General features: G+C 36.6%; 2 protein-coding genes across 2 annotated transcripts in view; both read left to right on the forward strand.

Moving 5' to 3' along the window:
* cplane1 (ciliogenesis and planar polarity effector 1) overlaps nt 1-17,300 on the forward strand; it is a gene marked incomplete at its 5' end in the record, with an annotated part of 107,491 nt that extends 90,191 nt beyond the window's left edge. The window contains 12 exon segments of the mRNA XM_079803826.1: nt 1,539-1,605; nt 1,732-1,863; nt 3,462-3,497; nt 3,650-3,686; nt 3,780-3,911; nt 5,237-5,396; nt 6,150-6,205; nt 7,977-8,102; nt 8,245-8,408; nt 8,495-8,590; nt 11,609-11,751; nt 17,016-17,300. Coding sequence (XP_079659952.1) covers nt 1,539-1,605; nt 1,732-1,863; nt 3,462-3,497; nt 3,650-3,686; nt 3,780-3,911; nt 5,237-5,396; nt 6,150-6,205; nt 7,977-8,102; nt 8,245-8,408; nt 8,495-8,590; nt 11,609-11,751; nt 17,016-17,156 — 1,290 coding nt within the window. The 3' untranslated portion in view covers nt 17,157-17,300.
* A 1,389-nt stretch (nt 17,301-18,689) lies between these two features.
* Nucleotides 18,690-25,546, forward strand: part of wdr70 (WD repeat domain 70) — a 194,588-nt gene continuing 187,731 nt past the window's right edge. Inside the window, exons 1-5 of the mRNA XM_079803825.1 lie at nt 18,690-18,745; nt 21,252-21,305; nt 21,377-21,460; nt 21,544-21,622; nt 22,627-22,828. Of these exons, the coding sequence (XP_079659951.1) occupies nt 18,721-18,745; nt 21,252-21,305; nt 21,377-21,460; nt 21,544-21,622; nt 22,627-22,828 (444 nt within the window). The 5' untranslated portion in view covers nt 18,690-18,720. The remainder of the gene's footprint in view (nt 18,746-21,251; nt 21,306-21,376; nt 21,461-21,543; nt 21,623-22,626; nt 22,829-25,546) is intronic.

The following is a 25,546-nucleotide window of genomic DNA, read 5'->3' on the forward strand; positions in this document are numbered from 1 at the left end:
CAGAGTGTGTGTGTGTGTGCATCCCTGTGTGTGTAATAATCAGAGTGTGTGTGTGTGTGCATCCCTGTGTGTGTAATAAGCAGAGTGTGTGTGTGTGTGCTGTGTGTCCCTGTGTGTGTAATAAGCAGAGTTTGTGTGTGTGCTGCTGTGCGTCCCTGTGTGTGTGTGTGTGTGTGTGCTTCTGTGCGTCCCTGTGTGTGTAATAATCAGAATGTGTGTGTGTGTGTGTGTGTGTGTGTGTGTGTGTGTGTGTGTGTGTGTGTGTGTGTGTGTGTGCGCTGCTGCGCGTCCCTGTGTGTGTAATAATCAGAGTGTGTGTGTGTGTGTGCATCCCTGTGTGTGTAATAAGCAGAGTGTGTGTGTGTGTGTGTGTGCATCCCTGTGTGTGTAATAATCAGAGTGTGTGTGTGTGTGTGCATCCCTGTGTGTGTAATAAGCAGAGTGTGTGTGTGTTGTGCTCCTCCTATAGGCTCATACCACTAACACACTCTTTAAATAACACACACACACACACACACCCTGCACTATTGACTTTAGAGCAGGTGTGTGTTGGTCAGTGGTGTTCAGTTCCTCCAATAGCAGCTCCAGTAATGCTCCTGATCACACCTGGTGTTCAGAACAGAGGCTCATGGGTAAACAGATGATCAGAGCGTTTGAGATTTAAACACCAGGAGCTGCACGTGAACATGAGAACTGCGTCGAGTGTGTGATAGAACCCCAACAGTGCATGTTGGGTAACACAACCAATAATCTTACAATCGAAAATGGAAATCAGAGAGAGAAAATGTAATTAAAGTGCCCCTATTATGCTTTTTGTGTATGGCCTTTCGTGTAGTGTGTAGGGCAGCTGTTAGTGAATGTAGAAACTGAAGTGCATTCTGAACTTCTGAAATGAGTCGACAGTAATTCCAGTCTCACTTCCTGTTACAAACCTACAGTCAAACCAAAAATGATTCCGACTAGAAAAAAAAAAATGTTTCACTAGTGGACACTACAGTTCATTTCTGTAAGTGAGGAGAGCAAAATAAAGTCAACTGTGACGTATTATACCCAGAAATATCTTCATACAGAGACTACCAGTGAAGCTGATAAACATTTGAGACCTTTGACCTGAGCATGTTTTTCTTTGCTAATGGTCATTTGTCCCCCCAGACTGAACAAAATGAAGCATTGCTTGGTCATTGGTTGAGCTAAACTGGTATTATCTAATACATCTAACGGTTGATTGTAATCCATTAATTCCCTTTCTATCAAAGTTATCTGACATTATCAAGATGAGTTTGTTCTGACACAGTTCTTGTCATTTTATGCCATTTTCTAAACTATAGTGAATAAACTGAGATAATGTGAGAAATGTTGAAGGTGTCTGAATACATTTTGGTTTGACTGTAGGTTTGTAACTCATTTGCATAATGCCAGACTCTGGTCTTGATTGGCTGAACGGTCTCGTTGCCCCGCCCTCACTCTTGGTTGGTGTTGTTCATGTGGAGAAGACGCTGTTTTCTGCCATTGTTTAGTTTGTGTCTGTTCTCCTTCAGCTGGTGAACACTATTGAGACACTGAGCCCCGGCGAGCAGAAGAAACCTCTCAGAGTCACACAAGAAGGTCAGAAAGCTTTAGTAGCCTTATATAGAGGAAATACTATATAAACAAGGCCACTGAACACGTGTGTGTGTGTGTGTGTGTGTGTGTGTGTGTGTGTGTGTGTGTGTTTCTACTGAATCTGCACAGTGAGGAGTTCCTGTCCTTCACCGCATCGGTTTGGAAGGATGGCCGGCCCAGAGAGAGAAGAGGAGGAGGAGGTTTTGTCTTCTTCTGTATTGAGCCGAAGTTCAGTCCATCATGATCGCTCTCCTCCTGCAGGTACATCATCATCATCATCATCATCATCATCATCATCATCGGTTTTGTTTTCGGACGGTCGCACCACCTGACATTTTTGGTCTTTCAAACACCACAACTCAAAGAGTCAGAAAAATTAAAAGGATTTCTTATAAAGGAAATATTGTAGATCAATTTGATATATGACTTAAGTATTTATTAAAAATCTTTTTTGGAAAATAATGAATTCGGACACAGAAAATACATCATATCATTGACCCATATATCGTTTTTATTCATATATATAATATATATATATATAATATTCACCTGATTTAAATAACATTTTAATCTTAAAAACATGCCGTTTTTACGGTTTGACAGAATTTTCTGAATTGTGTAGTGATAAAGAGAGACCCCCTCAGTAAAAGCATTAAAGGATTAGTTCACTTTTAAACAAACTTCTGCTGATCATTTCCTCAGCCCCATGTCATCCAAGATGTCCATGTCTTTCTTTCTGCAGTCGAAAAGAAATTAAGGTTTTTGATGAAAACTTTCCAGGATTGTTCTCCATATAATGGACTTTAATGGGCTCCAAACGGTTCAAGGTCCAAATGCCAGTTTCAGTGCAGCTTCAAAGGGCTTTAAACGACACCAGATGATGAATAAGGGTCTGATCTAGACAAACCATCAGTTTCTACCAGAAACCGAGCAGTATTTATGCTATTATTTTACCTCTTATCAGATGAACGTGATCATCTCTGAGCTCCGCCATAACTTCCGCTAAGTGAGGTCAAATATGAGCGTGGTCATAGATGCATACGTAGATGCCTCATTAGCACCTGCACGGATCAATAGAATGAGGAATCTACGATCGATATATCTATGACCACGCTCGTATTTGACCTTACTTAGCGGAAGTTATGGCGGAGCTCAGAGATGATCACGTTCATCTGATGAGAGGTAAAATAATAGCATAAATACTGCTCGGTTTCTGGTAGAAACTGATGGTTTCTCTAGATCAGACCCTTATTCATCATCTGGTGTCGTTTAAAGCCCTTTGAAGCTGCACTGAAACTGGCATTTGGACCTTGAACCGTTTGGAGCCCATTAAAGTCCATTATATGGAGAACAATCCTGGAATGTTTTCATCAAAAACCTTAATTTCTTTTCCACTGCAGAAAGAAAGACATGGACATCTTGGATGAGATGGGGCTGAGGAAATGATCAGCAGAAGTTTATTTAAAAGTGAACTAATCCTTTAATGTCTAATAAACCAATATTCAGATATCTGTTCTGAAAATGTATGCAAATTAGTGCATATTTAATTAGATGAAGTTGTTTTGCGACTTTTTTTTTAATGAAAGTTGCATTAAATTAAATATGCATATTTAAACATAACATTTAAGAAAACTATTTCATTATTATACAATGATTAATCAACTGGTGAAGTTTAATGATATCTACTATGGTGATATTAGTTGAAATGTTTACCCTTTTCACCTGTGCGGTCTTGCCTTAAACATGTGCTTTATAAATAAATGTTCACTGCATCACTTGTGTATTAATCCAGTGTCAGACACTCTGCTGGGGTTTAGGTTCCTCACGTCCTCAGTTTAACATGATCTTGTTGTTTTCAGTGAAACCAGAGCAGTGTGAGCGAGATACCAATCCAGGTGAGAGACCTGCATCTCACACACACACACACACACACACACACACACACACACACACACACACACACACACACACACACACACACACACACACACGTAACATACACCTCCAGCTGCAGTCATGGACGTGTGTGTTGATTCTTTCCCTGCAGGTTTGCTGGAGGGTTTGTCGGAGTCTTTGCCGTGGATGTAAGTTTGCATGACAGTATTTGACCCTTTCAGGGGCCGGTGATGTCCCTGTGTGTGTGATTTTCCTCTGTGTGTGTGTGTGTGTGTGATCAGACCGGCGGAGGAAACTCTCGGGGTGAGCGGCCTCAGTGACGTGAAGGACATCTTGTGTGAGTTAATCAGGGACGGGGCTTTATCTCGATCAGTGCTGGATCTGTGTCCGTCAGGAACGCTTGACCTGAGCAGGTGATGATGATGATGATGATGATGATGATGATGATGATGATGATGATGATGATAGTAGATGTAGCAGATATTTCTCCTCTGGAGGGCCATCATAGTGTTAGTCAAAGTTTCTTTCATCAAAAAACAGTTGTGGAGTTTTTACTCCGATGCAATGTTATTTTACTATCATTAATATGCCATTGTAGTTTTTATGTGTATGTTTTTAAATGTGTATATATCATTTTTATTTCATTCTCATTTTAGTATTTCAATGGAAATTAAATGGAAATTAGAAATGTTGCCTTTGCAACTAACTGAAATAAATTTTGTATAAATATTTAATTTTAAATTGTATTATTTTTAATTATTATTTTTTTATTTATTTTTTCAGATACATTTTTAAAAAAAATAGTTTTAGCTGTCTATGTTTACCCTGTTTGGATAAAAGTGTCTGACTGATCAACAAATATACTTTTTTTTTTCAGTTTTATTTTTATTTCCAACTTAAACTAAACTGAAAACTATAATTATTTTTTTAAATAAATAAATATATATATATATATATAGATGTGTATATATATATTGTAAAAGATGTAAAAAATAAAAAATTTAAAAAAAAATTCATCAATAATTTTTTTTTCTTTTTCAGATAGCAAACATGTTGTTTTAATAGTTTTAGCTGTCTATATTTACCGTGTTTGGATAAAAGTGATGAATAAATTAATTTTTATTTCAGTTTTATTTTTATTTTTATTTTCAACTTAAACTAAACGGAAATTAGAAATGTTGCCTTTGCAACTAAAATGAAATCATTTTTTATAAATATTTTATTTTATTTATTTATTTATTATTTTATTTATTTATTTATTTATTTTAATTTATTAATTAATTTATTATTTTATTTTAATTTTAATTTATACATTTATTTTTTAGATAACAAAAATGTTTTAATAGTTTTAGCTGTCTATATTTACCCTGTTTGGATAAAAGTGTCTCAGTGATGAACAAAAATACATTTTTATTTCATTTTTATTTTCAACTTAAACTAAACGTAAATTAAAAATGTTGCCTTTATAAATATTTTTTTTAATTATTATTTTTTATTTTTATAAAATATATATATATATATAATCTTTTATTTAATTTCAGATAGCAAACATGTTTTAATAGTTTTAGCTGTCTATAATTACCCTGTTTGGATAAAAGTGTCTTACTGATGAACATCCAAATGTAAATGATCTCTGTTATGATTGGCTATCAACAGCCCTCTTAAGTAGATTAGTGAGGGATGCGTGACATATTTACTGATTGATTTGATTGGTCTGTTTATTTGTGGTGGGCGGCAGGTCAGAGGTCACGCCGAGCGGAGCCATGATGGAGGAGGAGCGGAGGGATCTGAGGATGTGGATGAGGAGGAAGCAGAGAGAGCGACTGACGGAATACCGCAAACAGAGAGAAGAGAAGAGAGAGAGCGAGCGCAGACCCTTCATCTCTCCTCTTACACATGTCAGACATCAAACTTCACTGATTACATTGGCAAACTATTCTCACTATCAATACTCCACGGTTCATGCAAAGTTTCATTATGAACCATGTATTATTTGCATTTTGATATTATATATATTGATCAAATATTTTACTGTTATACATATTATACAGTACCTTTTGAAGTTTGGGGTTGGTATGAATTTTTTTTATGTTTTTGAAAGTTTATGCTCACCGAGGCTGCATTTATTTGATCAAAAATACAGCAAAAATAGTGAAATATTATTATAATTTAAAATAACTGTGTTCTATGAGAATATATAGTAAAGTGTAATTTATTCCTGTGGTCAAAGCTGAATTTATCATCATTACTCCAGTCTTCAGTGTCACATGACCCTTCACAAATCACTCTAATATGAGGATCTGATGCTCAAAACACATTTATGATTACAAACCGTCCATTTATATATAAATATTAATAATAATGTTTTATATAAGGCTGTACATTACAGATATTTTCTTGGAATAAAGTGTGCAGCTGTGAACTTTAAATCCAGCACTTTTTTTAAATGAATGAATTTATTCACAAATATTATACACCGCTTTACTTCAATACTCCAGATAAATCGTCTTTTCCATTAATTTTGCTTTAAATCTGGACAGTCTCTATCTATTTTCCATATGTTTTGAAGTCTATAAGTAAAGCTTGATGCTTTAGTTTTGCACAAAACTCTTGATAACTTGACTTTTCTGAATATTTCCTCCTCGTTGCAGAATCTAACCTCTGTAGATCTGGCATCCAACAAGAAGAGCAAAGAAGAGAGAGACAGGTATGATTCTGTGTTAAACTAACATTAGTTGTGTCCAAAATGCGCTTATACTATGCACTATCAACCGTCTAGTGTATGAATTTGATATGGTTATTTTGCCATTGAATGTCAGAGTCTGATAGGACTCTGAAAGGAGTTTATGTGGTTGAAATATAAAAAAGTAACAAATCCTTCCCTCGCGGGTCAATTTGACCCCCATAGGAATGAATGGAATGTGTGGAATGCTTCAGTAAAACCTAAAAAAAATACTTAAAATTCAAACTAAAAATGCTAAAACGACCAAAAAATTATTTTATGTCTACATGTGTATCTGAATGCATACTGAAGATAAACTGACTTTAGGACCCAGCGGAACAGCTCATCCGCTCCATATAGAGCTATAACGTCTTCTAGAGTCATGAAATATCATAAACTATATATTATGTTATATTTTTATTTTTCCACAAGAGGTCGGAAAAGACACTCAATGTAAGATATTTTGAGCTGAATTAACAGGGTTATACATGAAATTGTGTTGAAACTATGTGAAGAATGTGCTTAAATGACTATTTATTTATTATTTATTAATAAAATCTAGTAATTTAAAGGTAAATAAAATGATAAAATAACAATAAAACTCCAAAAAAATGCATTAAAAATAGAAACAATATTATCAAAATTAAATTAAATAAGCTTTCTGGACAAAAAAAATTAAATTAAGTATAATTTTATGGCTTAAATGACTATTTATTATTTATTGATAAAATCTAGTAATTTAAAGGAAAATAAAATGATAAAATAACAATGCAACTCCAAAAAATTGAATTAGAAATAGAAAAAAATATTATCAAAATTAAATAAAAATAAGCTTTCTGGACAAAAAAAATTAAATTAAGTATAATTTTATGGCTTAAATTACTATTTATTATTTATTGATATAATCTAGTTATTTAAAGGAAAATAAAATGATAAAATAACAATGCAACTCCAAAAAAATGCATTAAAAAATAGAAACAATATTATCAAAATTAAATTAAATAAGCTTTCTGGACAAAAAAAATGAAATTAAGTATAATTTTATGGCTTGAATGACTATTTATTATTTATTGATAAAATCTAGTAATTTAAAGGAAAATAAAATGATAAAATAACAATAAAACTCCAAAAAAATGCATTAAAAAATAGAAACAATATTATCAAAATTAAATTAAATAAGCTTTCTGGACAAAAAAAATTAAATTAAGTATAATTTTATGGCTTAAATTACTATTTATTATTTAGTGATATAATCTAGTTATTTAAAGGAAAATAAAATGATAAAATAACAATGCAACTCCAAAAAATTGCATTAAAAATAGAAAACACATTATCAAAATGAAATAAAATAAGCTTTCTGGACAAAAAAAAAATTAAGTATAATTTTATGGCTTAAATTATTATTTATTGATCAAATCTAGTAATTTAAAGGTAAATAAAATAATAAAATTCCAAGAAATTGCATTAAAAAAAATAGAAAAAATATTATCAAAATGAAATAAAACAAGCTTTCTGGACAAAAAATGTATATTTTAGGGCTTTGGGTCATTTTGACCCATGAGAGAAGGATTTGTTACAAAACGCAAGGGAAGGATGAGGGTTAAAAGCTGTTGAATGCATAACGTGTACAATAACGTGCATTTGCAAGCATTTGAAGTGTGAATACACTATTTATACTACAAAATGGCATAAAATAGTATGTGAATTGGGATGCACATCTCCAGTGGTTTCCCACATGCTTCATATTTTCCCTCAGGATGGTTCTCCAGGAGCATCATGAACAGAGAGCTCGTGACGCCTGCAGTCTGATCACTGACCTGCTCACCACACCGCTGACCCTTCCCACAATCCCCCAGCAGACACTGCGCTCAGCGCCATCTGTGTAACTCTTCCTTCAGTTTGCTAAATGTGATGCATCTGTACAGGAACTTATTGGCAACTCGCTGTGTTTTTGATTCAGAGCCAGAGTGTTTTGTTTGGAGAAGGAGCACAAATCACGCTAAATGTCCTGCTCTGTGTTTCAGGAGCAGAAGTCAGTCCTCTGGGAAAAATCAGAGAACTCCCAAGAACCCGAGCGGACCACACAGATGTTCGGCATCTTCTCTGGGAAAGACTGTTGTGCTTCAGAGGAAATCTGCTGCAAAAGCCCACGGCTCATTGAGCGGGAGGCTCGGGCTGCACAGACCAGGTTCGAACTGTATGATTTCATTTATTAATGTTGATCGTGATCATTTGATAACCGAGTATCGCTTCAATCTCACGTTTCACATTCAGCCAGCGATCTTCCAGGCGACCGGTTATCCCAGGTTACTCGCCGCGGGATGCTGTCCGACCCAAGAACTACACAAAGGACGAAGACTGTTCATCAGAGTATAGAGTTTTTGAATGTTTACTTGTAAAAATATCTGAATCTTATGCACTTATATATGCACTATATTGCCAGAAGCTTTGTGACGCCTGCCTTACATGCACATGAGCTTTAACGCCATCCCGTTCTTAATCCGTAGGGTTTAATATGGAGTCGCCCACCCTTCACAGCTCTAACAGCTTCAGCTCTTCTGGGAAGGCTTTCCTCAAGGTTTAGGAGTGTGTTTATGCAGATTCTTCTAGAAGTGCATTAGTGATGTTGGACGAGAAGGCCTGGCTCTCAGTCTCCGCTCTAATTCATCCCAAAGCTGTTCTATCGGGTTGAGGTCAGGACTCAAGTTCCTCCACACCAAACTCGCTCATCCATGTCTTTATGGAGACACTTTGTGCACTGGTGCATGCTGGGACAGGAAGGGGCCGTCCACAAACTGTTCCCACAAAGTTGGGAGCATGAAATTGTCCAAAATGTCTTGGTGAAGCATTAAGAGTTGTAACACCTTAAAAACAACTCCACCCCATAATCCCCCCTCCACCAAACTTTACACTTGGCACAATGCAGTCAGGCATGTCCCGTTCTCCTGGCAACCGCCAAACCCAGACTCGTCCATGGGATTGTCAGACAGAGAAGCGTGATTGGTCACTCCAGAGAACACGTCTCCACTGCTCTAGAGTCCAGTGGCGGCGCGCTTTACCCCACTGCATCCCACAGTTGGTGATGTAAGGCTTGGATGAGCTGCTCGGCCATGGAAACCCATGAAGCTCTACACACTGTTCTTGAGCTCATCTGAAGGCCACAGAAGTTTGGAGCTCTTGACTCTGCAGAAAGTTGGCGACTTCTGTGACCCTCAGCATGCGCTGACCCCACTCTTTGTGGCTGAGTTGCTGTTGTTCCCAATCGCTTCCACTTTGTTATAATCCCACTATTAGTTGTGCGTGGAATATTTAGTGTAATATTTGGACTTATTGCACAGGTGTCCACCGATCACGGCCCACGCTTGAGTTCTCTGAGCTCCTGAGAGCGGCCCATTCTCTCACTAATGTGTGTAGAAGCGAACACACACACACACACACACTCCTGAGAGCGGCCCATTCTCTCACTAATGTGTGTAGAAGCGAACACACACACACACACACACACTCCTGAGAGCGGCCCATTCTCTCACTAATGTGTGTAGAAGTGAACACACACACACATACACACACTCCTGAGAGCGGCCCATTCTCTCACTAATGTGTGTAGAAGTGAACACACACACACACACACACACTCCTGAGAGCGGCCCATTCTCTCACTAATGTGTGTAGAAGCGAACACACACACACACACTCCTGAGAGCGGCCCATTCTCTCACTAATGTGTGTAGAAGCGAACACACACACACACACACTCCTGAGAGCGGCTCATTCTCTCACTAATGTGTGTAGAAGCGAACACACACACACACTCCTGAGAGCGGCCCATTCTCTCACTAATGTGTGTAGAAGCGAACACACACACACACACACACACTCCTGAGAGCGGCTCATTCTCTCACTAATGTGTGTAGAAGCGAACACACACACACACACACACACTCCTGAGAGCGGCCCATTCTCTCACTAATGTGTGTAGAAGCGAACACACACACACACACACACACACACACACACACTCCTGAGAGCGGCCCATTCTCTCACTAATGTGTGTAGAAGCGAACACACACACACACACACACACACACACTCCTGAGAGCGGCTCATTCTCTCACTAATGTGTGTAGAAGCGAACACACACACACACACACACACTCCTGAGAGCGGCCCATTCTCTCACTAATGTGTGTAGAAGCGAACACACACACACACACACACACACACACACACACACACACACACACACACACACACACTCCTGAGAGCGGCTCATTCTCTCACTAATGTGTGTAGAAGCGAACACACACACACACACACACAATCCTGAGAGCGGCCCATTCTCTCACTAATGTGTGTAGAAGCGAACACACACACACACACACACTCCTGAGAGCGGCCCATTCTCTCACTAATGTGTGTAGAAGCGAACACACACACACACACACACACACACACACACACACACTCCTGAGAGCGGCCCATTCTCTCACTAATGTGTGTAGAAGCGAACACACACACACACACACACACACTCCTGAGAGCGGCCCATTCTCTCACTAATGTGTGTAGAAGCGAACACACACACACACACACACTCCTGAGAGCGGCCCATTCTCTCACTAATGTGTGTAGAAGCGAACACACACACACACACACACTCCTGAGAGCGGCCCATTCTCTCACTAATGTGTGTAGAAGCGAACACACACACACACACACACACACACTCCTGAGAGCGGCCCATTCTCTCACTAATGTGTGTAGAAGCGAACACACACACACACACACACTCCTGAGAGCGGCCCATTCTCTCACTAATGTGTGTAGAAGCGAACACACACACACACACACACACACACACACACTCCTGAGAGCGGCCCATTCTCTCACTAATGTGTGTAGAAGCGAACACACACACACACACACACACACACTCACACTCCTGAGAGCGGCCCATTCTCTCACTGATGTGTGTAGAAGCGAACACACACACACACACACACACACACTCACACTCCTGAGAGCGGCCCATTCTCTCACTAATGTGTGTAGAAGCGAACACACACACACACACACACACACACACACACACACTCCTGAGAGCGGCCCATTCTCTCACTAATGTGTGTAGAAGCGAACACACACACACACACACACACACACTCACACTCCTGAGAGCGGCCCATTCTCTCACTGATGTGTGTAGAAGTGTCTCCTAGAGCTTGAGTTATACACCTGTGGCCATGAAGAGATTGAACACCTGAACTCAGTGATTTGGATGGGCGTCCCAATACTTTTGGCAATATAGTGTATATACAGATAGAATTATGCAAGGATATAAGCAAATATAAGACATTCCTGCATATATTAATGTTTGTTCTTCTGTAGGGATGAAAAATGGGGTCCACACATCTACAGCAAAACCGAGAGCAGAGAAAGAGAAAGATCAGGCACATGTGGAAGACAGAGACGCAGTGAGTCCAGATGACGTCCACAGGTTTCTTCTGTTGGAGGATCATGACATCAGACAGGTGAGGAGTTCACAAACACCAACACAACACAACCTAGCCAGCTGCCTCGACAGGTGTGCTTTTAACCAACCAGATGGTCTTCATTTTAGATATGGCACAGACCAAGACAGAAACCTCTTTCAAATGGACATATGATAACAAAAGGAATTTAAATTGAATCGATCTCCCATTTGCCTGGATTGAAAGAAGAGACCAGATAGCTCCAAAAGCCACACCCATCATAATATGCAAAATATCTCTAAGCTCTAAAAACTGTTATTACCTTCTTGTATACTTCTGTGGGGACGACATTTTTGTACCAGTCGCACGGAGACATTTCAAACGATATCAAACACGTATAATACTGTATAGTGAGATCATACAGATTTTGGGTGTATTTCGGTGATCTCTCAGCATGAAGTGGAGTAGGAAGGGGGAAATTCAGGGGAAGCGAAATACATTTTTTGTTGATTCACTCATTCAGCGTTTTCAAATGTATCCGCTTTGGAGAACGTTTTCAAAAAACTATGCTTTCGTTGACTTAAAACGCCGTCTCAGTGTGGATGGAGGCCAAAATAAATATACATTTTCAAACGAAAACATATTCGTTAAGTCCACGAGATCGCAGGGTGTCCCATTTGTCATTTTAAGTCTCAGAAGGGTGCTCGCGAGCGCCCCCTTTGCGGTCGATATGCGCCCTCGATGCGCACTTCAGACGAGCTCGCACTGGATTGGGTTACACAGCGGACTTCTTCCCGCCAGTCAAAGCAGCATTACGTCATGAAAGTGCGGACTCAGAGGAAGGCCGTGAGGGTTTAGGGTGCCATTTGGGACAGGGCCTAAGTGTGGACATGGCCTTATACACCCTCTGGATCCGCCAGCTACAGTAGCCACGCCCCAAACTCACGCCATTGGTTGAGCTGGAAGGTGATTGACAGATCTGAGCAGAGCTCTCAATGTTCTGATGCTGACTGAGAGGCTCAATGTTTACACTTTTGCGTCTGACTAACCCATGAACGGCATACTAATGTAGTCAATGAACAATAAACTGGGTTAAGAACATGTATTTTAACCAGGGCTTAAAAACGGAAAAAAATATCAATGGGTTCACTCCGAGCAGAATCGATATTATAACGTTTCCGTTTTTGTGTTCCTCATTAAACATTACTGATCCGAAAACGGTTTGATTTGAAAAAATACCGGTTAATGACGTTATTTTAATTTAGCCTATACTTTAAACAAATATGTATAAATAGACTTATTTTTCACTCAATAATAATATAACGCATGGTAATTAAACTTGAATATTTATTTCATAACATTTTTAAAACCACAACAGAAATACATGCATTAATTACAAAGCATAAACAGCGGGACAAATATTGACCTGTTTTAATGGAGCGTTAGACAATCTAAAGTGGCCTCTTAAGCCGAATTATTTTCAGAAGTGATAACATTCTTTGTACATAACTTTTTTTCAACACGACTTGTTTTAAAAATTGCATGAATAAAGAATAAATAAACTGGATAACCATTGCTCTTTTAATGCACCGTCAACTGCTAATTTCAAAGCAAACACTGCGCAACACGCCCTTGCATCCCATAATCAAATTCAGTCAGCTAATAAAGCTTGATCATTTAATGCAATATAACATACCAATACGAAGCATCAACCGTCTATATAGAAAACATTGACCTGTCCTGTATTGGCAATCTGAAAGACTATAGGACAAATGTTTGATAGATGCTAGTACTTGGACAGGCTTAAACGAAATCCACAAACTAGCCTAAATCAGACTATTTGAGCTTAAAGTCTGAACTGCTTATTTAAATGTTTGAAAAGAATGTCCTCCAATACCTGCGCTTTCTTTGTAGACCTCAGCGGGGAAAGAAATGTACTTGAGGCGTGTAAATGCGCGCTCACACTGACTTGCGTAACCGGTAGATTCATAGATGACATTTCACTAACGCTTGATCCGTCAGCGTCACATGCTGGAGCTACTCTATTCATGATTGGTCACTGCCAAATTAAAATATTAAAAGAATGATAAAATAACGTTATTAACCGGTTAATGGTCATTTCAAATTAAAGGGTTAGTTCACCCAAAAATGAAAATTCTGTCATTAATTACTCACCCTCATGTCGTTGGACACCCGTAAGACCTCCGTTCATATTCGGAACACAAATGAAGATATTTTAGTGTAAAGCTGATGCTGAGAAAGGCTTCAGATAGGCCTCCATTGGCATTCAGTACATTGACACTTCCAAGATCCATGAAAGGCACTTAAAACGTCGTTACAAAGTCTATCTCACCACAGTGGCTCTACAATAATCTTACAATGCGACGACAATAGTTTTTGTGCGCAAAAAAAAATCAAAATAACACCTTTATCCAACTTGTTCTCGACTTCCGTGTGTGCCTCCACGACGCATGCGCGAGAATATGAGCAGATCCGGCGTTCGGACACATGACCCAGAAGAGATTTGTTTACGAGCAGAGGAAGACGCGCGTGTCTAAGCTGTTGGATTCTACATTGATCGTGCTTTAGGTCTCGGCGTAGTTCTCAAAATGGGGCTTAAGTGTGTATTTCATCGATTCCCGAACACCGGCGCTACGTCATATTCTCGCGCATGCGTCGTGGAGGCACACACGGAAGTCGAGAACAAGTTGGATAAAGGTGTTATTTTGATTTTTTTTTGCGCACAAAAACTATTGTCGTCGCATTGTATGATTATTGTAGAGCCGCTGTGGTGAGATAGACTTTGTAACGACGTTTTAAGTGCCTTTCATGGATCTTGGAAGTGTCAATGTACTGAATGCCAATGGAGGCCTATCTGAAGCCTTTCTCAGCATCAGCTTTACACTAAAATATCTTCATTTGTGTTCCGAATATGAACGGAGGTCTGACGGGTGTCCAACGACATGAGGGTGAGTAATTAATGACAGAATTTAAATTTTTGGGTGAACTAACCCTTTAACGTTTCTGTTCAGAACGATTCAAATTGATTTTGATTTCGTTTTCGTTCCTTGAACCGGTTCAGAGCCCTGATTTTAACATTAAAAAATCTTTAATCAGGGCTCGACATTAAGCCTGTTCTCACGCTTCTCCTTCAGACAGTAAATCTGTCAATCACTTGTCCGGGTAAAAAATTTGCTTGTCCGGAATTTTTTTGTAAATATAATCTATTCTGAAGCAATATTCTCACCAGTGTTCAATCCGCTTTGACATATTTAAATATGCATATTTGTGATATTTTTACCTTTTTATAAAGGGCATTTTTCCATAATCTTATTAAATATAGGCTATGCTTCAGATTTCCTTTTATATTTTTAAATTTGATCTATAAGTTTAATTAGAATAAGACACTATAGGCTGTTACCAATCAAATTAAATGATTTACTCTGAAAAATTACAACTGCATGAAATAATGTTTAAATATTTTTGAAATATACAAATAAGAAATGTTGGAAAGATGAAACTAAACCACCAGTAGGGGGCAGCATGTGACCGTCTGAATGAGTGAATCATTGAGTCGATTCAGTGAAACGGCTGATTCATTCAAGATTTGGCAGTCGTTTACGAACAGGTCATTGAATCTTTGATTCAACCGATTCATTTAAACGCTGAATCATTCACTAACACACACACTGATGCTGTGAGATGCGCTACGGTTCTGCTGCGATATTGTTTGGAACTATTTTCGCTGCTGAAATAGAACAAAAACAGTCCATATTCTTCTAAAATGTAAGTGACTTAATGTTAATAAATTGTTTATGGAACTGGCGTATGAAATCAGTGTCATTTTCAGTCGTGATGGTATTCAGGAAAACAGCACTCCTGGTCGTGTGATGTTGCTTAACTGTATCATATGATATAAATATAAAAACTACACCATTTTTAACCGTATATATTAACTGAGTTTCTCTGTATGAGCAGCGCTCATTTGTTTTCGATTTTCTCCTCGAGAGGCTGCGCTTTGGTGATTCCTTAGTTATTTTTTGTTTTGATGTTTTACTCAGGATACTTGTCCGTCAGGCAAGTAAAATTCTTTTTCACTTGCCCCTTCAAAAAATCCACTTGTCCCGGACAAGCGTTAATGTCAAGCCCTGCTTTAATACTTAAACACTGCATTCATTCAAAATAATAATCATATTTCTATATAGAAATAATTTAAAGGTGAATATTGTCTAGTATCATGAAATGGAAAATACAAAATAATAAAGAATAAATAATGTTGAAAGAAAAATATAGTACATTTATTTAATTAAAAACCAGTAAGCTTATACGTTTGGACTGCAGGGTGAGGACACTATCTGGTGTTAGGATGTCCTCTGACAGGATCTGCTCCTTGTATGCATTTTGTTTGGTGTGTTTTGTAAATGTAATACAAAAATAAATAATAAATGAATTTCAGAGGGTTAAAGGGTTAGTTCACCCAAAAATGTAAATTCTGTCATTAATTACTTCCCCTCATGTCGTTCGACACCCGTCAGACCTCCGTTCATCTTCAGACACAAATGAAGATATTTTAGTGTAAAGCTGATGCTCTGAAAGGCCTCCATTGGCTCAATGCACTTTACACTCTCAAGACCCTTAAAAGACACTAAAGACGTCGTTACAAAGTCCATCTCACTACAGTGGTTCTACAATAACTTTATAAAGCGACGAGAATAGTTTTTGTGCGCAAAAAAACCCTAAATATCGACTTATATAGTGATGACGATTTCAAAACACGGCCTCATGAAGCTTTGAAGCGTTATGAATCAGTGAGTCGATTCAGCAGTTTGAATCGCCAAATTTCAGCAGTTTGTCGGTTTGACACGCGATCCGAATCATGATTCGACTCACTGATTCATAACGCTTCGAAGCTTCATGAGGCCGTGTTTTGAAATCGTCATCACTATATTAGTCGTTATTTCGGGTTTTTTTGCGCACAAAAATTATTCTCGCCGATAAAGTTATTGTAGAACCACTGTAGTGAGATGGACTTTGTAACTTTAGTCTTTAGTGTCTTTTAAGGGTCTTGAGAGTGTAAAGTGCATTGAGCCAATGGAGGCCTTTCAGAGCATCAGATTTACACTAAAATATCTTCATTTGTGTCTGAAGATGAACGGAGGTCTGACGGGTGTCCAACCACATGAGGGGAAGTAATTAATGACAGAATTTTCATTTTTGGGTGAACTAACCCTTTAAGGCAAGTATACAGTGCATACTGCGCTGGAAACATCACACTGGTATTGAGTTCTGAACATACGCCGTCATGTGATTTCTGTGTTCTCCAGAGGGATGAAGCGTTCACAGCCGTCGATCCTCTGCGAGATCTGGATCTGGATTTTTCCCAGAGCACCGGCAGCGTCCTGAGCAAACTGGACTGGGCCGCCATCGAGAGGATCGTGGCGGAGGAGGACGACGAACAGCAGTGAAACAATGCTTTCCAAAAACCTCCAGATGTTGCGCAGCTGTTGACTGTGAATGATTGTGGTATTTGTGTGTGTGTATCATTTGTGTTTTGACTGTTTGAGTAAGTTGTCAGCACAGATTTGTGCGGAATAAACAAGAATCGCTCGCAGGTGTGTTGTTGGTTTGCTTCCACATCGACTCATTTCTGGATGTCTGACAGAACGCAGAGCTCTCCACAAACAACAAGCCTTCAGATGACTTTACCACTCACTGCCTGTGGGTTCTGGGTAACACTACAATAAGGTTTCATTTGTTAACATTAGTTAACGGATTAACAAACACTTAGTTGTTGTTAATCTCAACATTTACTAATACATTATTAAGATCAAATGTTGTATGTGTTAACGGAGGGTTTTCAAACTGGGGCCGCAAAGGAGTGATGGGGTCCGTGGAAAAGTCTAGAGAAAAAACTATGAAAAATGTAAATAAATAAATAAATTAAAAAGATAAAAAATGTAACATGATAAAACATATAAAAATAAAATATGTAAATAAATAAATTTGCTTAATTTCTTATAAATTGAATTCATTATTTCTAAATTTGCTTAAAAGTTAAAAAAAATTTGATTAAACAAATGATTGAATGTTAAATTAACATATGATAAAAAATAAAAAAAATAAAAAATCTGTGAAAAAAGCTCAACTGTGAAAAGAGTAAAACTAAATGTATGAAAAATAATAATAAAAATATTGAAATTAGTAAATTAGCTTAAAGTGCAAAAGTTTTAGAAATGCCATATATATACATACATACATACATACATACATACACATTTATTACATTTTTATTTGAATTTAATTTATTTATATATGATTATGTTAATTTAACATTTAATCACGTAATTATTTTTGTACATACTCGAATTAGATTGTTGTCGAATTAGAAATTATACATTTAACAGTACATTATTATAGCGAGTAGAAAAGATATATAATAGATAGCGCTGTCAAAATGATTAATTGCGATTAAATCGTATCCAAAATAAAAGTTTGTTTACATAATATATGTGTGTGTACTGTGTATATTAATATGTATATATAAATACAGACTCATTCATTTATATTTGCGTGTATATTGTATACTGTATCTATATATATATATATATATATATATATATATATACACACAGTATATATATATATATATATATATATATATATATATATATATATATATATATATATATATATATATATATATATATATATATATACTGTGTATATATATATATATATATATATATATATATATATATATATATTCAGATAATAATGAAAGGATTCCGTCTTCAGATTAGTTGGAATACAATCGTGTATTGATATTATCAGCTTCAAAAATAACAGTGGATTTTGTGACTGATTTTTATATATTCATTTTTATTTCTAGTGAAATTATTAATAACTATTATTCTGTATGAACAAATACTCGGTAAAGACAAATATTTCTCAAAAGTAACCGAGGACTTGTATTTACGAGGGACTTTTATTTTGGCTTCCTGCGTCCCGGAAGTGCCTGATATTATTGTAATGGCTGACCAGAGCAGTGATGCTGGTGAGTTTGTGAGTTTTATTCGCCAGTCGTGAAGTATTTCTCTCTTATAAGTGAGATAAATGTGTTAAAAGTGCAGGACAGTGTTTTGCTGAAAGCGGCGATGATTTAATGACGTCAAATCCAGTCAGAGCAGCGGTTATGATAATCAGAGACTCCTGAGGCACATGTGATTCTGATTATTATTTAATAATAATTCACATATAGGAGCTTTAACCTTCGTTTCTGTGACATTCACTGCCGTGTGAGTGAACATACACAACATGTTTGCAATATCATGCTGTTTGTTGGTGGTACTCGTTAAAGTGCCCTGGATATACTGTGGAAATGCTGTAATAATTCGACATTATCATTGGCATATAGTTTGTACTTCTTTTGTAAATGTTGAAATTATTCTCTTATTTTCCTTTTTGATTATTATTATGATTTAATAATGTTTGTTGCTATTTTTTGCCTATCAATCACCCATCAATTATTAATCGCTTTAAATACATACATAAACCTTATATTTTAAATAGAAAAGTAATAATATAAATTCCAAAATTAAACTCTAAAGACTATTATTGTTATTTATTATTAATAATTTAGTTTTTTTTTGCATACCACCCACATATTATTCATTATTCGTAATAAATATACCCTGTATTTCTTTTTGTAAAGGTATTAGAAATCATATTATAATGATAGAAATTATAAAACTAAAGTCATGTTTTACCTTTTAAATTATTATTTTTTTTATTTGATTAATTTTGACTTCCACTTATTCATCCTTCAAAATAAACCCATAAATATACACTGTATTACTTTTTATGATGGTAAATAATATAAATTCTGCAACAATAGTCATTCTAAAATCACACATTCATTTTCCCTATTGATTATTATTATTATTTTGATTTTAATAACTTTTGCCTACAACCCATACATTGTTTATTGTTCTAGATAAATACATACTCTAGGGCTTTTTGTGAAATGTAGCACATACTTTACCTGTATATAATTATTCTTATTTGTCATTTATTTTATAGATTTTTGCCTACCATCCATACATTATTCAAATAATAGATTCAAAATAAATAATTAAATATACACTGTTACTTTATATAAAAGAAATAAATAATAGAAATGCTGCCCTAAAATTATAGACATTCTAAAATGAAACTTTTTTTCCCTCTATAGATTATTATTATTATTACGGTTTTATTATTATTATTTATTTATATATTTTTTAATAACTTTTGACTACCACCTGACCCATAGAATATTCATCATTTAAAATGAATAAATAAATATTGTAGTATTTTTATAAAGGTAATAATTGAAATCCTGCAGTAATATTAATAATAGACACTCTAAAATGACACGCACATTTTCCCTATTGATTATTATTTAAAAATGTAAAAAAAAAAAAAAAAAAGCATGATTTCATCTCTTAAATGTCTTCGTGTGTGTTTTGGTTATAATTTAGACTTTTTAAAATCTAATTTCAGCTTTTTATCTTTATCTTAACTCAGAAGTCCTAATTTCAGCTGTTCATCTCTCAATTATTTAGCATGTCATATTTTTTACTTTTTAATGAGGACTTTAAAAATAATTTTTTCAACATTTTATCTAATAATTATGACTTAGCATATCGTATTTTCAACTTTTTATCTCACTATTGTGACTTATCTAATAATGAGGACTTTTAAAATCATATTTATGACTTTTTATCTTATGATAAGGACTTTTAAAATCATATTTATTACTTTTTATCTAATGAGGACTTTTAAAATCATATTTATGAGTTTTTATCTTATGATAAGGACTTTTAAATCATATGTATTACTTTTTATCTAATGATGAGGACTTTTAAAATCATATTTATTACTTTTTATCTAATAATGAGGACTTTTAAAATCATATTTATGAGTTTTTATCTTATGATAAGGACTTTTAAAATCATATGTATTACTTTTTATCTAATGATGAGGACTTTTAAAATCATATTTATTACTTTTTATCTAATAATGAGGACTTTTAAAATCATATTTATTACTTTTTATCTCACTATTATAACTTTTAAAATCATATTTATGACTTTTTATCTAATAATGAGGACTTTTAAAATCATATTTATGACTTATCTAATGATGAGGACTTTTAAAATTATATTTATGACTTTTTATCTCACTATTATGACTTAAAATCATATTTATGAGTTTTTATCTAATAATGAGGACTTTTAGAATCATATTTTCAACATAAATAAATTTACACTGTATTACTTATAAAGATAATAGAAATTCTGTAATAATTATAATAATAATTTTATTTATTACATTTTTTTTTTAAATGTACATTTTATTAATTTATTCCTACCACCCATAAATTGTTCATAGTTTTAAAATAAATAAATGAATATACACGTTTTACTTTTTATGACGGTAATAGAAATTCTGTAATAATAGAAATTATTTTATAAATTTTAATTTATTAAATTTTTTTTAATTAATTTTGTGATTGACAGGTGACTCCAGCAACGATGCAGACATCTCGTCGATCATGGGCTTCTCTGGGTTCGGTGAGTGTGTGTGTGTGTGTGTGTGTGTGTCAGAGTCACATGATCAGTTGTAACGTTTCATTCACTCTCAGGAAAGAAAGCGCGCACCTTTGACCTGGAGGCCATGTTTGAGCAGACCCGGCGGACGGCCATCGAGAGGAGCCAGCGCGCTTTAGGTCAGTGTGATTATATGATCCGCTCCTGACCTGTGAACCCGTCCCAGTAGACGCCATTTCAACTTTGACCTTTACTGTCACAGAAGAGCGTCAGAGACAGGAAGTGCAGGAGAGCAGCGGCGCCGTCAGCCTCAAGGAGAAGCCGTCCACTTCCACATACAGGTAAAGTCAAGTCAACTTTATTCATATAGCGCTTTTAACAATGCAGATCGTTTCAGAGCAGCTTTACAGTGATAAACAGGAAAATAATGCAGCATAATTTTATTCAGCCGTATAGCCATTCTGGAGAAAACGCTGATGTCATCAGTTCATTTCAATTATCATACAGTGACAGTGTGGGCTTTTAGATCAATAATTTAGTTTATATGGTTAATTTAGTTTAATAATTCGATTTATTTGGATATTTAGTCATATTTAGATTTAATATTTAGATTTATTTAGGATATTTTGCCAGAGGCAACAGTGGCAAGGAAACCAAAACCCCATCAGGAGCATAATGGAGAAAAATAAACCTTGGGAGAAACCAGGCTCAGTCGGGGGGGCAGTTCTCCTCTGGCCAATTAACAAACAGCGTATGATTATTATTCTGGAAACTTTACAGGTCAGAGGTCATAATAGATCGGAATATTCGAAGGATCGGAGGCAACACGCCGGAGACGGGTTAATTGAGGATGACATATCGATTTAAAGCTACACTGTGTAACTTTTTTAGTTTATTATTAGCTAAAAACACTTAGTTCTTTCAAAAATATATGTGCTCATTAATGTATATTTACTTCTTTCAAGTAATAAAGTATTCTCGTAAGTTTATAATATGCCATTGTAAACACATACGGGTGAGGGGTTCGAATGCGGGTCGCCATGTTGCTCCTCCATCTTGAAAGTACATAAGCCAAAGAGGGACATACCCGTGAATTCAAGCTTTGCCTTTGGCGTTTTAACACTCGATGTGTCGAATGTGGACGAGGTCGAACTGGAAGCCATGTTAATCTTGGACTAAATCGGCCACCGTAGGAGTTAAAACGAAATCGGAATTGAGAGGAAGAGAAACTAATATTCACTGGATGGTCATATACAAGTTCACCACTAGATGGGGGAAAATATCACACAGTGTAGCTTTAAGTATTATTAAATTCACCGCCATCTCTCCTGTGTTGGGTCAACAGGAAACAGGAAGCGGACAGCAGCAGCGACAGTGACTCTGATGTCATCGGCCCACCGCCGCCCCCTCAGAAGGAGGAGGAAGATGATGATGATGATGATGATGATGAGGTTGTCGGACCACCACTGCCGCCCGGATACAAGCACAGCACCGCTGACAGTGACGACGACGACGATGATGATGATGACGATGATGACGATGATAATGTGAGTGTATTTTTCATCTTCTCAGACACTCACTCACTCACTCACTCACACACACACACACACTCAGGCCTAGTCCACACGTACACATGTATTTTTATAAATGGAGTTTTCTAGCCTGGATGCCAGCCGAATTTAGCCCCGCCCACAATTTTTTTTGCTCGGGCAATTCGGTCTGGACTCGCTCCATAGAGGAGGAATTATGCCCGAACAGAAACTGTTCGGACCAATGAAATCATCAGGGCGGGCTTTAGACGATGATGGACAGATGATCAACAGTAACGTAATCATCCACGTCATCAAAGGCTCTTGGGTTGAATTTGCTCTTATCCTAAACGGAGAACTTGTTTGTATATGCGTTCACCTTCACTATTTCTCTCAGAAACGATGATCGTGTTGGTAAGTACTCTGTGTATCCTTAAATTATTTTATTACTGGCAAAGATCGTTTACACTCATCTTTTTCTTGTAACGTTACTTAATCCAGCGTGCGTGCAGACAGGGTTTCCAAGTGTTTTTGCAATGTCGCGCACAATTGCTACTCAAAACTATAGCCCAAAACAATAACTTTCCGGGGGGTTCTCCGGAAAAAAATGGCGTTTGGTTGGCAAAATATGTTATTTTGGCAAGGTTGCCTGCTAAAATTCGCATTCCTGGGTTTATATAATCACATAATTGGGGTCGCTTCAACCCGCGGACATGGAGAAAAACACGGACTTGGCAACACAGGTCAGTTGAGTTCTGTTGACGTTTGACAACTAACGTTACGCGTCGCTCCGTTGCTCTGATTGGTTGTGGGTCTATCCAATTGAGGTCTTTCCTGGCTCGGTTGAAACACGCCCCATAATCAAAGCTCAATGGAGCGGTACCAGACTCAAATTCTGACTAGAATTGAGTATGGCCACGCCAGGCTAGGAGTTTTCCCCTCCGTTTAAAAAAAATTGTGTCCACGTGAAAACGCGAAACACGCTATGAAGAGCTGTCGAGAACATGCCAAATCAGCAGGTGGCGATATAACCCTGACAATAAAGCCATGTTGACCAATCAGAAGCCTGGAAAAGGGTTATTGCTGTTTTCGGGTCTGATGCAACAAGCCAAAATCTCCGGTTTCATCGTCTACGCGACACGACTGAAACTGGAGTTTCTAAAAATATTCATCCTGGCATTCTTATTTCAGTTTTAGTTTGGTACATCAGGTTATCAGGGCTGGACATTAAGCCTGTTCTCACGCTTCTCCTTCAGACAGTAAATCTGTCATTCACTTGTCAGAGTAAAAAATTTGCTTGTCTGGATTTTTTTTGTAAATATAATCTATTCTGAAGCAATATTCTCACCAGTGTTCAATCCGCTTTGACATATTTAAATATGCATATTTGTGATATTTTTACCTTTTTATAAAGGGCATTTTTCCATAATCTTATTAAATATAGGCTATGCTTCAGATTTCATTTTATATTTTTAAATTTGATCTATAAGTTTAATTAGAATAAGACACTATAGGCTGTTACCAATCACATTAAATTATTTACTCTGAAAAATTACAACTGCATGAAATAATGTTATGAGATTATTTTAAATATTTTTGAATATACAAATAAGAAATGTTGGAAAGCTGAAACTAAAGCACCAGTAGGGGCAGCATGTGACCGTCTGAATGAGTGAATCATTGAGTCGATTCGTTCAAATGGCTGATTCATTCAAGATTAGGCGGTCGTTTATGAACAGGTCATTGAATCTTTGATTCAACCGATTCATTCAAATGCTGAATCATTCACACACACACACACACACACTGATGCTGTGAGATGCGTTACGGTTCTGCTGCGATATTGTTTGGAACTATTTTCGCTGCTGAAATAGAACAAAAACAGTCCATATTCTTCTAAAATGTAAGTGACTTAATGTTAAATAATTGTTTATGGAACTGGTGTATAAAATCAGTGTCATTTTCAGTCGTGATGGTATTCAGGAAAACAGCACTCCTGGTCGTGTGATGTTGCTTAACTGTATCATATGATATAAATATAAAAACTACACCATTTTAACTGTGTATGTGAACTGAGTTTCTCTGTATGAGCGGCGCTCATTTGTTATCGTCCTCGAGAGGCTGCGCGAGCCTCAACAGCTCAACCTTGTTAAAGTCAGTTCGTTTTATATTATTATCCACTATCGATCTCCACTTAAACTGAATGCAGAATCATTATTGCGCTTTGGTGATTCCCTAGTTAATTTTTGTTTTGATGTTTTACTCAGGATACTTGTCCGTCGGGCAAGTAAAATTATTTTTCACTTGCCCCTTCAAAAAATGCCCGGAAAGGTCACGTCTCTTACCATAACGGGGAGATGAACGCGCTCAAACTACAGCCCCTGAAGGCCAAACAAAGGTGATTTGACTCCGGGATGAAAAATAACAGCGTCTGAACGACATGGCGACAAACACAACCGAACCGAACGCAACACTTCCTCTTCTCCACGAGGGAGCAACAAGACCACGCCCCCTTTTTCGCGTATTCTTGTGGGCGGAGGTTAGTCTGTTCTACTGCTCTACTGACGTCATTAAAGCAGGATGTACAGGAATGTAGTCCAAACCGGCCGTTCGCTGTAGGCTTTGAAAGGGAACTTCTGTTAAATAAAATATCTCGCTTGGCATTGAACTTTGAGCTTTATAATTTTACAGGTATTATTTTTGCTCTAACAGCAACATTACACACTAACTAAAGTT

Source organism: Gobio gobio (genome assembly GCF_949357685.1).
Source record: "Gobio gobio genome assembly, chromosome: 22".
NCBI lineage: Eukaryota > Metazoa > Chordata > Actinopteri > Cypriniformes > Gobionidae > Gobio > Gobio gobio.